This window comes from Sphaeroforma arctica (genome assembly GCF_001186125.1).
Source record: "Sphaeroforma arctica JP610 unplaced genomic scaffold supercont1.674, whole genome shotgun sequence".
In the NCBI taxonomy this organism is placed as follows: domain Eukaryota; class Ichthyosporea; order Ichthyophonida; genus Sphaeroforma; species Sphaeroforma arctica.
In genome coordinates this window covers 9,510-23,533 of record NW_014039884.1, presented here as the reverse complement: position 1 = coordinate 23,533, position 14,024 = coordinate 9,510, and the positions used below count along the sequence as shown (strand labels likewise).

The 14,024-nt window shown below is 41.6% G+C and overlaps 3 protein-coding genes across 4 annotated transcripts; 1 reads left to right on the top strand and 2 right to left on the bottom strand.

Moving 5' to 3' along the window:
* Window positions 1-458: 458 nt before the first annotated feature.
* Window positions 459-5,846, bottom strand: SARC_07980 (Delta(5) fatty acid desaturase). Its single transcript, XM_014298056.1, has 9 exons — window positions 5,566-5,846; window positions 4,279-4,362; window positions 3,821-3,946; window positions 3,096-3,272; window positions 2,669-2,855; window positions 2,451-2,512; window positions 1,938-2,255; window positions 1,471-1,608; window positions 459-1,294 (listed from the first exon to the last, which is right to left on the bottom strand). Exons 1-9 carry the CDS (start codon window positions 5,650-5,652, stop codon window positions 1,151-1,153), a joined length of 1,323 nt encoding a protein of 440 aa, XP_014153531.1. The 5' UTR covers window positions 5,653-5,846; the 3' UTR covers window positions 459-1,150.
* A 1,507-nt stretch (window positions 5,847-7,353) lies between these two features.
* SARC_07979 lies at window positions 7,354-11,605 on the bottom strand. Of its 2 annotated transcripts, XM_014298054.1 has the most exons (6): window positions 11,318-11,605; window positions 10,976-11,033; window positions 10,116-10,286; window positions 9,736-9,843; window positions 9,206-9,404; window positions 7,354-8,858 (listed from the first exon to the last, which is right to left on the bottom strand). In XM_014298054.1, the coding sequence occupies exons 3-6, from the start codon at window positions 10,155-10,157 to the stop codon at window positions 8,020-8,022; spliced, it is 1,188 nt and encodes a 395-aa protein (XP_014153529.1). In that variant the 5' UTR covers window positions 10,158-10,286; window positions 10,976-11,033; window positions 11,318-11,605; the 3' UTR covers window positions 7,354-8,019. The 2 variants fall into 2 exon arrangements, with proteins under 2 accessions (XP_014153529.1, XP_014153530.1); XM_014298055.1 differs by lacking the exon at window positions 10,976-11,033.
* A 401-nt stretch (window positions 11,606-12,006) lies between these two features.
* Window positions 12,007-13,283, top strand: SARC_07978 (hypothetical protein). Its single transcript, XM_014298053.1, has one exon. The coding sequence runs from the start codon at window positions 12,145-12,147 to the stop codon at window positions 12,877-12,879; it is 735 nt and encodes a 244-aa protein (XP_014153528.1). The 5' UTR covers window positions 12,007-12,144; the 3' UTR covers window positions 12,880-13,283.
* Window positions 13,284-14,024: the final 741 nt, after the last annotated feature.

Below are 14,024 nucleotides of genomic sequence, written 5' to 3'. Positions count from 1 at the left end.
CACACACACACACACACACACACACACATACATATATATATACACATACACACACATATATATATATACATATATATATATATATATATATTATATTCTTATATAATGAATATATATAGAGACAAAGTTACCAGTTTGTACCAGTTTGACTTTATGTTCTTGGATTATATGATTCCTGTGATTGTTCTTGCATGTTGATGGCAATGAGTAGCGGATTTGTCCGGTAGTTTTGCGTACAATATCGTCTTTTTTATGTTAGTATACATTGGGGAGCTTGGATTTCACACTATACATCATCTTGAAGGGGTGCATACTTGGATGATGACAATTGACGACTGTTCAATTTTTTTTTGAGATATCGAATATGGTGCAAATTGTTGTCTACTACGATTTGAATCTTCTATACAAAATATATGGTCTAATTGATTTTGTTTATATTAAATACAACAGGTGTGCAGAGTTGTGCGGAGACCCCAAGCGTCGCTGCCCTGTTCTCGCCATTTTAAAGCAATGTCACAACCACACCAATGTAGCAAGTAATATCAGGGTGGACCATTGTTGGAAACAAAACTGTATATAGGAGGACGAAGAGTGGGTAATCTGCACTGAGAAACTATCTGCGACGCACGATCAAGAGTGGATGGGACATATCTTGCGACACAATGTACTGCAGTACAGGGAGGATTGGGCGAGTGAGGAGTTTGACAATAAATTCTGCTAACTCAGGTCTAAAATATAATAATATCATCTGCGCGTTTCTTCTTTATTCTAAAGTCTTGCCGTAAGGTTTAGGAAGCGGTCCTTGCAAGAAGGACTCGTAATTATACATATTAGTTTCCCTCTTCCTCTTTAAATTGTATTTATTTTTTTAACTAACTAACTGAAAATTTATACTCTACCTTTCACATCATAAGAACGTACTTTTGAACTCATTATGATGCGGCATTTACTACTACGGCCTTTTGAGTATGGTTCTATGTGGTCGGTCTTTTGTAGTCTTTGTCGCACGATGGGGCCGACACCTTAATGGCTGTACCACACCCAAACGGATTTTGTTTCGTTCTAACAGGAACACAAAGGAAACTGTAGTCACTGATTGGACGTAGTGCTTGTATTATCAGAATGGTGCTCCATTCTTGCTTCAAGTGATTCATTCGTTTGTCTTATGGCCCAGATTGTATAGATGCTGCAGGTGTCCACCTATGGCCTCTGAGTAAGTCTCTTTGTAATGGTACGGGATGTTAAATTCCTTGGCAGCCTGTCGCACGATGGGACTGATCTCTGGATAGTAGTACTGCCATGGATGAATCAGAAGGAAGGGGGTTGATTGAATTAGACTTCATACGCTCATAGCAATACGTTGGATCGATCAAACGTGTCAGTGCAAATAGGCACGCCTGCGCGGTAGAACTGAACAGTCCGGTCTTCTTATACATATGCATTTACATAAAGTAGGTACTGTGTACTCACCTGATTGACCTGTGGTACTATATGGTGAGTGGTCTGATGGTTTAGTGCACCGGAGAACACATTCCAGAACCAGGATTCGTGTGCGTAGTCTTGCGTTGTGTCCACCTGGTGCTCAGCCCAGTCCCTTAGGATGTTTCCCTGTATCACATTCATAGGACGTGGCAGTAGTCAGTAAAGAGTCGTGCATAAAGATAAATTAATTAAGTTAGACAAACTTCATTCAGCGCTGGCGGTTGTGCGAGGCAAATTGTTCCCCGAATACTTAGAATACATGTATCTCGGGATTCTTTTAGAAAACTTTACTCTTTTAAATGACCACAGACAATGACCACGACCGATACACGAGTGCTAAGATTTTCCTGCCACATGACTCCTTAATCTATCTCGTACAAAGCGTACCAACCGAACGATGGATATCGATATATATGAAATATGAATACATACACTTCAAAGTTTTAGTCACCCACCTTTGAGTCCAGCTCAGGCCACGCCACATCCTCCACCACATGGTTAGCCTGGAATGTCAACGCCAGCCAGTACGAGGTCACGGCATCGGACAGCAGGAAAAGACCAATAACACGCAATAAACTCATGCCCAATGCCAGAGGTAGCACAAGCCGATACAGGGCAAAAAACACTTTGCCACCCCAAAAGACGTAGGTCTGGGCGGGTGACGGATTGTTGACGCGGATGGCACCGTTCATCTTGGAACCGAATACGATGGTGACGTCCTGGAAACGGGTCTTGAGTCCCAGCACGGCGTACAGGATGGGCACATAGATGTGCTGTGGAGTGTGTAAGAGTGAATAGGGGAATTGGTACGGTGGGTTGGGTAGTAATGTGAAGGAGATGTGGGCGTACATGAGCAGATAAAGCGCAAGTAAGAATATGATATACGGCTGCAAAAGTGGCAACCGCTATGGAAAGAAGACTGGTAGGGAACGCCCACATATTCACGAGCTCGAAACCAATTTACATACCTGATTAACATAGAAGCTGTACCATGGCTGAGATGTCTTGATTCTCCGCACGTCATTTTCACCTGTCAATACATGCGCCATAGTTTACATTTTCAGTGTTGGGAAATGAGAAAAGCGAAATGCACTCTCACATATTCTCGAAAATTAGAATCTATTTTTTTTTGAAACGTGTAAAAAATAGCCGCAGAATATACACTCAAGAACAGACACATACATACTTGTGACAATATCAGGATCAGCACCATCGATATTTGTGTAGGGATGGTGACCTAACATGTGCTGGTACAACCAGCACAGATAGGACGCTCCGTTGACAAAATCGTGGGTGGCGCCGAGCGCAAACCATACTGTGGGGTTGTGTGTGAAGGAGAAGTGCGAGCTGTCATGCATTGGCATCAGGCCTACCTGCATGGGTGATAGAGTAATACGCGTTTTTAGCTGACTTAGAGTGAAGATCAATGAGATGGGTGCAACATATATGTGCCAGATATGCATAGCTTTAGCTGGGCACTGGACGCAACCAATAGAGTTGTGAATCTTGAGGACGAGTTTTGTGTAAATAAATGCAGATGCTCCAGAACCTTGCCAAAGGGTATATATATATAAAAATATAAACAAACACGGAAATCGCGATACTGAACATACCATAGCACAGGCAAGACCGAGCGGCAAGCAAAGCAGTAGCTGCAGAGGTAGTGAATCGGTGTTTAAGGTGATAGCCCACGAGCCAAAGATAGTACCGAAGATTGCGAAGTATCGCACCAGCATCCAGTGGTTGTACTTAGGGTTTTGCTTTGTCTTCTTGAAGTAGTCGTCAACTCGCTGTAATAATCGATGAGTGTGGGATGTTATATTTAACACACAACAATTTACGATATTCTGGGCATCCAATTCGAGAGAGCTGTGAGAGGACCCTTTGTCTAAATTTAATGGACGCATCGTCATACAACGGTACGCCGTATATAACTATACTAGAAAGACGACATAGCAAACTCAATGGCGTCAAGCATGCAGTGACATAAATAATCAACAACGCTATACACGGCGATGTGCGAGCGGAAAATAACCAACAGATATCGAAATTAGTTTTATACAGCGCCGAAATCGGTCATCATCGAAAGTTCACACCACCAATATCTGTGGATACTGCAGCTTAAGTTCTCTACCAACAATAAGACATAATTTGACAAACACTATGTATTTCTTTGGTGAATGTTCTATCAAGACTATTCTAAATTTGGGTGCATGGGTCTTAATTAGCAGACATACCACTTATTTCACATATTCTTCTTCGGTAGGGATAGACTTGTGAGCAGCCTAAATTAATAAACAGTATCAATGTAAAACTGGACGTCAACAATTTGACATACCGACTTGACAGCTACGAAGAACTCGTTAGGTGCAGGGAAGGTGGGCAACTCATTGGTCACCAAATGGCCGACTTCGTATTTATGAAGGAGCTCCTTCACTCGAAAGGAGTGGTACGTCTCGAAAACCTGTGCAATTACAGGAGGGACAACCTAGCCTTTAGGACAAACACATAGTTATCTATAGGTATGCGTTGAGGTATCCGGTAGCCAGCGCCGATATTGAGTGTCCAATAAAGGAAAGAGCTGATATGTGGGTCAAAGTATGTATCGCACGCGTCTGTAATCCACAAAAACATCGGTCAACCCACATCGTCAATAATCAAGCAGAATCCATCCAAAGTTCAACAGGAGATTCGAAGGAGTTCACACTTGTACACTCGCCAAATTCGAGGGACACACAATCGTAGGATTCATACACTGAACGTGCTTTTGAAACACTGAAAGGATTACAAACTGACCTGTGTGGCATCACGGCCCCCCGCTGCAAGTAATGTCTCTAAACCCCCGGGGTGCGTATCTTTGAACTTCGTGACATCGTATACCTACGAAAGGGAGATATTCAAGACGAATTCGCTTAAGTAACATGATGACGTGATGGATCTTGGAAGTATGGAAACAGAGAGATTTGTACTACGCAAACGCATGAAGAATATCCAGAGAGACATATGGCATTCCTGTATGCAGGAAAGCTTTTAACATTCTTATGCAATCGATCCGAATATAGAGATCTATTTAAGATCGATAGCTAATTTGAAGGGTTTAAAATTAAGAGCCTCAAGTCATGAAATATTAAAAGATAAGAAAAAAATTAAACATACGCAAACCTGCATTTATAAGCATTCGTATACACACATATATATATATAAATATATATACATAAACTTTTCCATGTTATATATTTTAAATACACATGCATATATATATATATATATTGATACTCATATCTAAATCGCGACCTCACAAGTAACGGACACACGCACACACATATGGATGTCTATTTGAACATAATATGGCATATATTTGGAAAAAACATACAGCATAGATGCATATCGGACTGATGTATTGATAGATGCATGAATATTTAATTATATGGATACACATTTTCACACACATACAGCATAGATGCATATCGGACCGATGTATTGATAGATGCATGAATATTTAATTATATGGATACACATTTTCACACACATACAGCCACAGCAATATATATATATACATATATATGCACAGACACAGACATATATATATATTCACACACATACACATAAATATGCACACCCACAAGTATAGACACAAATATGTAAATGCACACACTCACACATACACGTACACATAATATATATATATATTTACATATAATATCATATATTTATATTATTTAGAAGTGACATATAAATAGTTTACACGATAGAGCACATAATTCAAACCCTTAATGCTCGCAATTGGCGTCAACACAAAAGGAAAATGCAGTAAAAAAAATAGGATTGGATCTTTAAGAAAAGTCATCGAACTGCACCTACTCTATGATCGTGAAACAAGATGCATTATGACCCCGACTTCGTAAGGGGAATCGCGACATATCCTTAATGTTATTGAGCTAAGACCGCTTAGGGTGAATAAGTGTTTGGATAGTATAAAGTAGATCTAAATCCAATTATAGCACAGGTATATCTATTGTTCGAGTACTGCATGTATATCGAGTATCACTGGTGTGCATAGTCCGCTTGTTGTATTCTTCATACCTTTCCTCGGATAGCGACATAAAGATCATCCGCACTGTTGTGCTCGGCGACCTCTTCCCAGGTGTACTGTTTCTGTGATTTACACATCGTGGTTTGACGTGTCTTTTTGACGCAATGAGGATTGTGCGAGATAACACTAGTAAATAGCACACGAATGTATATACTTTCCTAATTCTACTTGCCAACTATTTACATACAGATATTAGCACCTGTGTATATCACTTAAAAAACACAAATCACGGTATTATAATAGTATTTTTAGGTACTTTGGGGGATCATCATTCATCATTGATGAACAACTTTTGATACATATTCATCAATGAATTATAAATAGAACTGTGGCTAAAAAGTCAGAACAGTGACACGCGGTGACACTGTGACAGCGTCACTGGCATCCTTGTGTTCTCAAATACATTCGATATTATTGGTGATCTAATTTTGGGAATGGGCGGATTGGTCGAGAACCTCGAGATATTCGATGTCACGCGAACACAATGTGTGCTTTACATTCTTTGGAATGCTTCCACAGAGTTCAGATCTGGCGGGATGTATGTATTCGTAAAATCAATAAAATTGTAGTTGCATTGTGACAACTTGGACAGGGGTTAATGAAAAATTACATACAGACTGTGGACTCCGGTGCGTGTGGAGTGTGGAGGAAAGTTGTGAGTTTGTGACTTGTGTCAGTGTGAGTCATGATTGATGATTCACTCTCGGGCCTCGGGCCTCTCTCTCTGTCTCTCTGTAGGGAGTAGAGGCTAGAGCTACGTACTATGTATGGTAGTAGTATTTTTAGTACATATACCAGAACGGCATATTCGGAGTGGACGGACTATTGTCCGCCATCGAGAAGATGGCCATGACGACAATACACGGTTATGGGTTCCTGATTCCTAAATATACAGACCAGTGACCAGTGACCAGTCCTATGTGAATAAATATAGTTGTGTACAGTGTACACACATGTGGAGAATAGAGTGTAGAACTCTAGTAGACTGTCACTGTAATCTGTGACTCTGTAGTCAGTAGTTGCCGACTTGCCGAAGTTGCCGTATACAGTGAACCTTTTCATATATAGTATTTTAGTCCATAGTCCGTTTCAGCCTTTCAGACCAAAAAATTGGACAAATTCCTCTAGTGGACAACCGTTCATTATTAGGCAAAGAGTATGTTATGTTCTGGTACCAGCACTATTTAAGACCGGTAAGCATTTCCCAACTCAAGAGACAAAATAGAGGTAGACAGAAAATGAGGTTTAACTGTATTTATTGGACCACATCCATTGATAGCCACACACCAAGAGGAGGCTTCGAGCATATAGTTCTCTCTACGCAGGAGATCGAAGTTTAAGACTAAAATACATAATTCATGTAGATGTAGAATCTGATAGGTCAATCTCTTGTGATATTTGGAGGCGTCAATCCCTACTACGAAGCTACACATTCAACTTTATAGTTAGAGTTAGTTCTTAGATTACGATAACTTCCCAGACCAAGACACAGCTTGGTGAATTTTCAAAACAGACGAGTTTATTTTGTTAGCATAGTATAACCACAAAGCCAATCGAAATCAACATACACGGCTTCACTAATACCATTAATATATATATATATGGACGGAAAGCTTCAGCTGCTTAACATTCCCATTCATTCGGCTGGAAAATTCAGAAGAAGAAAAACAGTAGCAATCCTATAGCAGTATAATAAATTCTGCATAACATCGTGCATTCAAGACTTCTGTTTTTAAATACCATAAGATAAAATTAATAATTACTTCAGGGCAAACTTTCACTTTACAACAGACTTTATAATTTATTGAGACATAGTTCCAGTAAGTTTACCGACTGCAGTCTAATTGCAAGTGCCTTATATATGCTCCGATTCACCCGAAGACCCCTCTTTCACGGTCCCATCCCTCTGTCAGGTGATCGCTTTTCATTCACTTGGTAAATAACCAGCTCACATAGCCTATGTCTGGCATATATGTACCAAATGCTTGTATACAAGGATCTGGATGAAGAAAACTTTACACGAATATACAGATCTCTGACTCCTTTCCTCATGCAACTGCGAGCAGCCCATGGAGATCGTGGTTTTAAACACAGTACAAGTCCGTTCGATAGCAAAGGATTGACATAACCCGTATACGTAAACTTATTTAACATGTTTCACGCTGGGATGAGCGAAGCCATTATGACGTGCCAAACCATGTAGAAGTTTGTCTTCCTTCCCACGCTTGCTATTACGACCAGTACATTGCAGTATCCCATATCTCGATACTCTGACGGCGATTAACCACGAATCTAGATTCTGAAATCACACACAGAAGCATCCCGAAGCTTTGGTATGCTGCGTCAGAACTTAATTAAATGTAACAGTGCAACAAGGAGAAGTTCTGTCCTGCATACTAGTACCAAGTCTCTCGCTTGTTTTGCGGCAGCTTTCCAACATATAACTAGATCCCTAGCATAGCCTCTACATCATCCTGCGCATTACCTCCGCTGTGCACACTATTAGCAGGTGACATATCGACTTGTGCAATTCTCTCACCCGTCACTTGTGCATCTTCCTTTCTATCCCACAAATTATCCGCATCCGGCACAGGCACCTCCGCGTCCCTATCACTCCTCGGCGAATCCTGAAACACATCCCGCCGTTCCCCATCACTTGTTTCTCTAACCGGTGACAGAGACCCATCCCTAGACGCAGACCGCGACCTATCCCGAGAGCGGTGGCGTCTGGACGAGCTCTTGTGCTTCCTTCGACCGGACTTGCTGGACTTGTGTTTGCGTTTGCTTCGTCTCTCCCTATCCCTGCCGCTCCTGTCTCTATCGCGTGAACGTGATCTTGAGCGAGACTTTCTCTCCCTCCGGCTGTGCTTACGTTCACGTTCCACAGGTGAGCCGGAGCGTGACCGTGATCGTGAGCGCCTGCGACTAGAGTGCTTGTGACGAGACCTTCTGTGCTCGTCTGTGCGGTATCGGTCTCTGTGCCGGCTGCGATCTCGCTCAGTACGACTTCGACTGCGCGACCTGGAACGCGAATCATTCTCACGATGATCTCTACCACGCGAGTTCTGATTGGTCGAACTTAATTTTGAATCGTTCTGATTGGCTGACATGGGCACGTGGAATGAACCCCGAGGCTTCTGTGTATGTTCCAATACGGGCTGAGTGGGGGGTGGGTTGGCAGCTAAAGACAACGCTAGATTAGGCTTCTGGGATTTAAGCGCGTTCAGTAGCGGATTCTGAAGCCCAAGACCGGCGGAAGGTCCGGCAGGTCTCATCATCTCTCCTATTTGTCAAAAAGAAAGCAATGATTGAGGTGAGCTTAGGAGCGGCTTGTTACGCGCAGATACACCAGCTATATGAAATATATAACATTTCCACTGAAGTGCTCGTGGGCTATTGATGCATTCTAATTTTGAAAGTTGAAATCCGGGAGGAGAGCAGCTACGAGTTTGTGTTTTGCATCAAATTTATCAAATCGTATCCACGACAGTAGCCTTATTGTAAACAAAACGAAGGTCTCTATGCGCAATCGGGTTCTTAATCAGTCAGTACGTACTAATCGTATTCAAAACTCAACAGCTTCATTAGAAACCCATATGCGGGATTAACTTAATACTTGTAAACACCTACCGATCGTAGGAGGAGGCCCTGGAGGAGGTCCGGTTGGTGGCATGAAAGGTGCCCGAATATTCTGACCTATGGGTGCGAGATTCGGATTTGCACTTTGGTTGGAATTGTTGTTGTTAAAGTTGGGTCGGATGCCATTCTGATAATTGGGCTGATTAGGGAATCGGCTCTGCATATTCATCGCTATGCGGCCACTTTCCTCCTAAAAAAACAACAAAAACACGTGGGAACAAATCAGTAAGGATTGGCGACAAACGTGTGGGCACAGCGCCGAACGCGTGTATACCACATGCTTGGGTCGCTATCGGCGCTCTTTCCGATTTTCGAACTCACATAGTGGGTCATAGATGCGCACAATCTACTCGAAGAGACCGCGTGTAATTAATACACTTTCCTGTTTTGTATCGAACTACTGGATCATGTAGCAGAGACTCAATAGTATACGAGGGTTGACAGATCTATAGAACTGAGCATAGAAGAATCTTCTGTGCAAAAATCAACAGTCGACACACACTCTGCTCATGCATGCATACGTTTTTCATCCGCATTTCTTGCGCCTTCCTCTCCAGGAACTCTTGGGGGATACCGTGGGGCGAGTTCTGAGCACTGATCAGATGAGTCCATAGCTCTTTCATAAATATCTGAAAAAGAACATATATGACAATAGTTCGTTCAGTCATGGGGGCGTGCGACGCAATAGAGCTCAACGATGAGCAGAAAATAAGGTTGGAAATAAAATCGCAGAAGAATAGTCGCAAATAGGGTTTGCCGTGACTATAATACAAATTTTATGGGATATCTGAGAGTCAGAACAAACGAAAGTATAGTTGAAAACAAATAAATTATATATATATATATATGGCAGAATCAATCGTACCATAAAATATAAGCGTCAGACAATGACATGATGTACCTTGGTCTTCGATTCCATGAATCCTGTCAGGTTGATTTGCATTTCCTTGCCACTAGGTTTTGTGTCTTCCTCCAGAATATTGAAAATATAAGAAATCACCACATCGTCTTCAATACCCAGCAATTCAGTCACCCGCTCGGAGATCCAGGGCTTGAGGACATCTAGCTTGATCTGTATATTGATAATTGAACACAGAAAAAAACAGACGCAATATCAGCAATGCGCGATTTACAAGCAATAGGATCACCAGGGGCCAAGTACAGTATTCAACAAGGCAGACCAACAATATGCCACAGACGATGTTTTCTTCCCGAAGCACACATACTTAGATATTTGAAGATGAGACTATCACATCGATGGGCACTGGTGCTTCGAAGACAGGTGCAGTCATTTTTTAACGAAAATCCAGGACAGACATAGCCGTCTTCCTTCGCCATCAAAGTGGCGTGCATACAAAATTACAACACACTCACTGAATTATGATGAATGAAAGATGGTATATATATGTATATATACATACACACACACACCACACACACGCACACACACACACATATATATCTATACATATATATTCGTAAACACATACATAAGCATATACAGTAAAAACACTGTACTGTACATGCATATGTACATACGTGTATATCTATATAGGCTATTATATACTTACACCAATATTTCATATATATGCTATGTAATGCATCTGCATAATTGTACAAAGCACGTGTTTCTCGAACTAAGAATAGTTGTACTTGTATAAGCACGTAGGTGGCGCTCACTGCGGGCAGCAAAACGCCGCGGGACCCACCAACCATTCTCAGCATGTTTTCCCGAGGTGACAAAGAAGTCCCACACATTACCTTCGATCGCGGCAAGGTACGTGAATGAGTTCAACCACCCATTCGTTCCTTGTCACTCCTATTTGTGAGTGCGTGTGCGAGATACGGAGCCACCATGCGCGTGTAATATTGATCGAGAACGTTAGAAATCGCAGTTCAGGTTCAGAAGTGATGATCAATCGAGATATTCTTGTCACACATGAGAGCTTTATCCAATATTTACATAGGTTTCAAGACAGAAACTCATAAACACGTACGGATGCTTACTCAGGTGCTGTTGATAGTGAAAGTACAAGGAATGATAACGATACAAGCAATAGTTCAGAATTATGGGATACAAACAACTGAGGTGTATACTGGTACCTTTTTGAGATCCACATCTGTGTCCAATTCGGGCGGGAATTTGTGTTTGAGCTGTTTCAATAGCTTCTTCTTTTTGTCCCCGAATCTGCCATCCTGGTCCGCTGAGGTGCCTCTAAAGAATCCAGCGTCACCCATATTGGACTATTCAATAGTATTATCTAAAAAGTCAGAAGCGCTTTATACACTTTATAAGGTGACTATTTTGTATGTATATTGTGCACAAGTGAGCGTTTTTGTCATACAAAAGATATACAGTTGTGCACAATCGCCCTTTGTCGTATATAAGCGATAAGTATCTTTAGCAGTGTAGAAGTAGAGGATCAAATCCAAGCCATATTTTTATTATTGCGACTCTTGATTTTCAGCAGCCGACGCATCTCATTTCTTGCGTGTGAAGAAATGGTGTATATACATTTATATTTAGAACTTTGCTTGAAAAACCAGGTTTGCAAGTTTGCAAGTTGGAAAACCCGGTTTGTTTTCATATTGGAATGAAATCTCATTTGCCGCCAAAAGTATCGTAGTGCATACACGTGCAATTTTTCCAATTTTTTATATACTATTTTAGGGGAGTTGCTTTTTCACATAATTTTTATAGGTAAAATACATACAACTTACTGCAGTAGTCTCTCAACTAGGCATACATACGGGTAACGGGATGTTCTCATGCAATTAGTATCTATTTCTTATTTAATTACGTGCGAGGTCGCAGTTATTTTGTAAGTATTTTTACCACTGCGATCAAGTGCACTTACATGAGACTATAAAGAGGTCGTTGCGTGTGAGTATAGTTACGTGTGAAACTACAATTAGACAGGATCGTCAATATGGCACCTCGACGTTCTACCAAGGCCCTACGATCCGCACGGTTGGCCAAGCAACAAGCGCTACAGAAGAAGGACGATGCAGAAGTGGTACATGAACTCGCGTGTGAACAAGACACGCTTCAGAAAGACATTCATGCAGCTAAAGTGGAGCAACCCTCGGGAGGAGAACAGGTATCAGATCAGCATGTGTCAGATCAACAAGTAGTAGAGTGTCAAGAGGGTACAGTGAATGCTCTTGAAGAAGCCGTATTTGATGTAGGTGTACCTAATGTAAACACAGAGCACACTGAAAAAGTAGATGATGGTCGTGCGAGTGTGATAGATACAGTACCTGGTGTAGGGCAGACAGTAGTGAAGAAAGCGAATCCGAACGAAGGACAATTAACAAACGCGCCAGTCCCTGTCAAGACAGATTTGGTAGCTCATTCTGATAACATCATGAATGCCACAGATAAGTTAGCCAAATTGGGTAAGAATAACGCGAGTATCATAAACAATGTAAATATAGTAAGTGACAACGATGGTGTACTGTTGCAGCGAATAGAGAAATTGGAGAAATCTCTGGCTACAGCCAAGACTACCTTTGCCACACAGCTCGAAGCGCATCGCATTGAAACGGAGAAGAAGTTTGCGGCCATGCAGAGTTGGAATGATGTGCTCGCACAGCAGATCCAGGCATTTAGTAATAGTAGACGGTTCCACGGACACAAGAAGCAGATGAAGGGGTGGCAGTAGAGTGTGTACGATTTGGTTGTGCGTGAATCATTGAACATAGTGCAAATCCGAGTCTGCACGAAGCAGCCGACGGGTGGTTGTATTGTGTGAGCTTGTTTGAAGATGTGGATCGTAACAATTTATGCAACGCTTGTATGTGTTCCGAACTGAACCTTCGAAAATTGAAGGAATTCTGGATACTTCAGTAAGTAGCTTTCAATTACGATAGGAACCACGTATATACGCTTCAGAGATGTTTGGATGTATGCCGGCTAGCGCGTTTTGATACAGGCAATGTCTCGCGGTGCACAACCGTGAAGCATCGAGTCATACTCACTCGTACATTGTGTAGTATCAGTCATAGGTGTCGCCTCTGACAGAAGTGATCATTATGCCATACCACAAGTTGTTCGCAGAAGAAAGTAAGCCAGATTTTCGCACTTTGTTGATCCGAGATACTGTGGGATCAATGGTATTGGAGGGCTCTGATGGGTGCGAATATTCTGTACTTCTGACGTGAGAAACAATATGACACCGGGGAAGTGGTAGGATCGCTTTGTAATATAGTTTTAGCTGCGAGTGAGCAGAGTACACTCACAAGAAGATTGTTGTATCTATACATAATCTATGACCGCGAATATCCGTGCGGAGGAAAAGTAGCAGGTGTCGTACTATCTCGCCCAACTACAACATCCTGCCTAATCAAATCCCAGCATCCGGCTACATGAAGATTCGTTGGATTAAGTGGTATGTTTTTATAAATACTGAAAGAGTATTACACTACCCATACCTCGATTTATATTTGTGCTACTTGAAACGTTTTCACATGTTTGGCATTTTTGAATCTGTCGGGTGTGAGCGAAGCGAACATTTTTTGATTAATTCACGTGGGGGGGGGGAAGTAAGGAGAAAAGGAGGAGCGGAAAAAGGGGGAAAGAAATGAGGGCGCGCAAAGCGCACCATATATTTGTTTATGTCAACACGAGAGATAAATCATTTTTATCTGAAGATCACTTCATAATAGGTGTGTGGTCATAGCCTTCTCAAATTAAAAAATAGAAGGCTACAGTGTGGTATAACAGTATTCATTCACAGAACCCACAGGGCTTTTTGACTACAATTTGACGATGGCATATGTATACATTATATATATATATATATATATA

Bases quoted from the DNA above. Each gene is read 5' to 3' on its own strand.
- SARC_07979 (XM_014298055.1), bottom strand. From the start codon at position 11,452: ATGGGTGACGCTGGATTCTTTAGAGGCACCTCAGCGGACCAGGATGGC. The intron at 9,844-10,115 runs GTACATCATGTC...GTTCTTTTTCAG, and splicing joins TCATGGAATCGAAGACCAAG to ATATTTATGAAAGAGCTATG. The intron at 8,859-9,205 runs GTAGGTGTTTAC...TTTGACAAATAG, and splicing joins AGGGCCTCCTCCTACGATCG to GAGAGATGATGAGACCTGCC.
- SARC_07980 (XM_014298056.1), bottom strand. From the start codon at position 5,652: ATGTGTAAATCACAGAAACAGTACACCTGGGAAGAGGTCGCCGAGCAC. The intron at 4,363-5,565 runs GTATGAAGAATA...TCCCTTTCGTAG, and splicing joins ATGTCGCTATCCGAGGAAAG to GTATACGATGTCACGAAGTT. The intron at 1,609-1,937 runs GTGGGTGACTAA...AATGTGATACAG, and splicing joins GGCCTGAGCTGGACTCAAAG to GGAAACATCCTAAGGGACTG.
- SARC_07978 (XM_014298053.1), top strand. From the start codon at position 12,145: ATGGCACCTCGACGTTCTACCAAGGCCCTACGATCCGCACGGTTGGCC.